The sequence below is a fragment of the Talpa europaea genome, assembly GCF_964194135.1.
Source record: "Talpa europaea genome assembly, chromosome: 15".
NCBI classification, from domain to species: domain Eukaryota; kingdom Metazoa; phylum Chordata; class Mammalia; order Eulipotyphla; family Talpidae; genus Talpa; species Talpa europaea.
In genome coordinates, this window is record NC_140083.1 from 35,448,605 (window position 1) to 35,452,930 (window position 4,326).

At 42.6% G+C, this 4,326-nt stretch overlaps 1 protein-coding gene across 1 annotated transcript; it reads left to right on the plus strand.

Moving 5' to 3' along the window:
* Positions 1-1,285: 1,285 nt before the first annotated feature.
* Positions 1,286-2,094, plus strand: LOC311185197 (small ribosomal subunit protein eS12-like; the record flags this gene model as incomplete). Its single annotated transcript, XM_084255710.1, has 1 exon — positions 1,286-2,094. The coding sequence occupies one exon, from the start codon at positions 1,286-1,288 to the stop codon at positions 1,682-1,684; it is 399 nt and encodes a 132-aa protein (XP_084111836.1). The 3' UTR covers positions 1,685-2,094.
* Between the last annotated feature and the right edge of the window lie 2,232 nt (positions 2,095-4,326).

Here is a 4,326-nt window from a genome sequence, read left to right on the forward strand (position 1 = left end):
CACACAAGACAGCTAATGAAAGAAAAACAACATGATGCTGATATATTTGCTTTCAAAAATATGTTTGCTATCAAGACACCCAGACATATGGTAAGGCCCTGTGGGTTTCAACAGAAATGGGGTGCCACTGGAATGCCAAGGAGAAGAAAATTGAGCAATGGATTTTCATGTGGACAGCAGCCACCCACACTCTGCAAGAGCTCATCCAGTGAATGGAGGCTTTCTTCTCATGGGGAGGCTAGATGTTGCAGGAAAGCAAACTGAGCCAGCATGGCCAACTGTGGGAGTGTAGATGTGGAAAGAGCAGATATTCTGGAATTGAATCCAGAACCTTGCCTTTTCCTTGCTCTTCAGATGCTCTGTGCTCCATTTCCTGTAACACCTACTTGGGAAAATGGGCAGGAAATAATGCTTCATAAACAGATGGGTGGTAAGAAAGAAGCAGCAAGCACATGCTTTCCAGCTACATATTTACCAGGAAGATTAATTATTACCAGATGATTGGAGCATGGACTGGAGTCTTAGACTACCTGGCTTTACCTGCCTGCTCCACCACTCACTTGACCTTGGGCAAGGTAGTTAACACTTCGAAGCCTCTGTTTCCTAGGTTACATAGTTGGGTAATATCGTAGTTATTTTGTTGTTATAAGAATTATAGGAGATAATCCCATAAGAGGTGCCCAATAAATTGGTGTTCAAAACCATAGTTGTATTGTACTAATAACTGGATTCTAATGGAGTGCTCTGCTGGCCAGAGAGTTATTTTATTCTGCACCAGACCCATTTAATTTCAGGGAGGGATGATTTTGATAGAGAAATTCTATCACATCGGTTCTGGTACATCTGACATCGCCAGGTGATAATGGTTTCTTCTCACAGGAAGCAGGCAGACAAGACTATTGGTTCTGGTTCTGAAGCAAAATTTTAAGTTCTTTAGATGACCCTTCCCATGGCAGGCTCCATACTTCTCGAAATTTTTTCTAGAAATTATCTCTAGTCACTGTTTGATATTTCTGTTAGAAATACGTTGAAACTTGCCCTTCAGTGTCCCAAATGAGATAGGAAAATTATGAGTGATTGCCACCAAGGGCCTATAATTTATTCCCTGAAAGAAAATCATTAAATGGGTCAGAATACCTAACCCTGGGCAACTGTACAGCTCACTGGGCTCGCTGGGTTCATCCAAAATGCATGGACGGCTCTTTCCCTGCCGCCTCCGAGTCGTGCACGCGGAGGCGGAGGCTCGGGTGCATTCAAGATTCGGCTCCACCCGTAACCCACCGCCATGGCCGAGAAAGGCATTGCTGCTGGAGGGGTAATGGACGTTAATACTGCTTTGCAAGAGGTGCTGAAGACCGCCCTCATTCACGATGGCCTCGCACGTGGAATTCGCGAAGCTGCCAAAGCCTTAGACAAGCACCAAGCCCATCTTTGTGTGCTTGCATCCAACTGTGATGAACCCATGTACGTCAAGTTGGTGGAGGCCCTTTGTGCTGAACACCAAATCAACTTAATTAAGGTTGATGACAACAAAAAACTGGGCGAATGGGTAGGCCTCTGTAAAATTGACAGAGAGGGGAAGCCCGGTAAAGTGGTTGGCTGCAGTTGTGTGGTAGTTAAGGACTATGGCAAAGAGTCTCAAGCCAAGGATGTCATCGAGGAGTACTTCAAATGCAAGGAATGAGCAAATAAAAAAATTTGGCTAATCAAAAAAAAAAAAAAAAAACCAACAAAATGCATGGACATACTGCCTGTCTGTCTACTCCAGCAATGTACACATTAGCTCCAGGCCACAGGAGACGACTTACATTTAAATTGGTTGAAGAAGGGCCTCCTCTGGTGGCGCAGTGGTTGAGCGGTGGGCTGGCGCAGAGACCTCTCCTGCGGCGCCCACTGCTCCCCTCAGCAGTGTATTTCAGTAGATCTGCCTGTTCTGGTCCCCGCTCTGGCTCTGGTGAATTCTCTCACCCTTCCGCGCTTCTGACTGTACCCAGTGCTTGTATAAATAAATAAATCTTAAAAAAAAAAAAACTTGGTTGAAGAAAATAAAATAAAAAATCCACCTTTTCAGTTGCATTAGCTACATTTCTAGTATTCAACAGCTATATGTGTCTATTGGCTACCACGTTGGATAGTGCAAATAAGGAATATTTCCATCATTACAGAACATTCCGCTGAGGTACGCAGCTCTAAAGGTCAGTGCTATCTTGAGGCTCAGATCCATTCAGATGAGTGAAGAATTCTATTTTCACTTCAGGGCTGCAAGCGGTGGGGCTAAGATCTGAATATCTTTTAGCCGTGAATGTCAAGGGGAAAATAAGAGACCATAAAAATCTTTCATCTGGACTCTTATTAGTGTCCCTGAACTGTGTCATTGTGACTTTTAAGAAATGAAGTATGATCTAACCCAGCGAGAAGACTCATGTCTGCATTGCGCCAGATCTTAAGATGATGGTTCAATTCTCTCCCTGCCAACCTCACCCTCACCAAATACCATTTTATTGTTAGTAAGTCGAGCACACACTGAGAATCCAGAAGGGTGTTCACTCAGTTCTCTGGTAACAGGTCAAACTTTATGTTCTAATACAGGGAAGTGATTCTGGATATTACAGCCACAAGGACAGGGCCACGTGGGTATATCCCAATACTCCCCACCATGCAGCACAGCACCAACACCCTCCCTAACATCTTCTTCCCCCAAAGACAGTTCCTTAGTCATCGTTAACCCTTTCTCTTCCATATCCTGTCTTCCTTCCTATTATAGCTAAACTCCAGCTTGAGCTCTTGGTAAATCTCTGCCATTTCAGGCTCTGGTGATATTTATGGGCTGGGGCGGAGGAGGGTGGGAAGTTCCTTAATATCTTTGGAGAGGGAACAGGATAGTATAAGAGACCCTCCTGGTAGCCACAGAAGAAAGTAAACAGCACTCAGAACTTTTACACTTTTAAGAGAGGGGAAAAAAAAAAAAAAGGCAAAACAAAACTTCCTGGTAGCATTTTTCCAGTGTCTAGTATGCTCAGAATTTTTATCTCCTTCCCGGTCTTGAGTTTAAAGTTTTAAAAACTCCCTTTTGTTACTTTAGCCTCAGCGGTAGTTAAGTTCTAGGAAAGAAGGCATAAAAAGACTTGTTCTGCCTCATTAGCAGCCTTGACTAGCCCACAGATTCACAGTGGTTGCTGCTTCCTCTGTGCCAAATCAAAGCAGCGAGAGCTCTGAATAGATGCATGGGAGAGTCTTAAATTATCCAAGCAAACAACAACTTTCCCATTTCCAAATTAAATAAATTAAAAGTAAGGTGGTTGCCCCCCAGTTTAGTTCAAGTACAAGTAAACCCTCAAGTCTATGTTTGTGCAGTTCTTTGCTTTTTAGAAAAATCACCACCCCACCGTGTGATTTATATTTTTGCTCCCGGACTTGCCATCTTTAAGTTAATGTGCCTTTGCGCTGTGCTGTCACTGCTTCTGGAAGAAGCACACTAGTACCCCGGGGTTTTCAAGATCTGCAAAGAGTCGAAGCCACTCTCCAAATGAAATCTGCCTAGAAGCCCAGAATGTAAAAGAGACAGGAATGAAGCTGCTTAGTCTAAAGAGGGGAGCCCTGGTGGGTCCTCTGGGCTCCTGGGCATTGCTAAGAAAATTCAAGGCATGTAGAGCATTGTTAAGCCTACACTACTCCAGATAGACTCATTGGAACCTCCTATTAGACATTTCAATGTCAAGGGTGCTAGGAGTAGGGAAAATTATCATCTGCTACAAGCAGAGGAAATTTATCAAAGATATCAGTAACCATTATCTCAAGGACAAAGCAAGCTCAAGGAGCCTGAACTTAAAGAGAATCATCGTCCACATATTTATTATTCTTCTGCAGTATCCAAGCAGAAGAGTGAACTCAACGAGGCTTCAATATTATTTAAATGCTATTGCCTTGTAAGGGCAGCTTCTATACATGGACAGACAAATGTCCACAAGGCGAGTAAATAACCACCAAAAGATTCAACAGAAAATAAATATCTCATTTTCAATTTATAAAACATTTACAAAATCATCGCTTAAAGATTGTGTACTATGGCATTTTATTTAAAATTGATAGTATTTTGGTATTAGGAGAAAGAAAGGAGTTAATGGCAGCTATAGGACAACAGAAAAAAAGAGGAGAAAAATGATCTTGAATAGTACTGCTCTGGAATGTAGGCCAGAGCAGGGGTCCTCTTGCCTGGGTCTAAGGATTCATTTCTCCTGATTTACATGCTTAATTTTTAGCTGTTACTGGATACATTTGTATGGATAATGGTAATAGAAGCTATTATTAAATTATCATAAAGCTGCC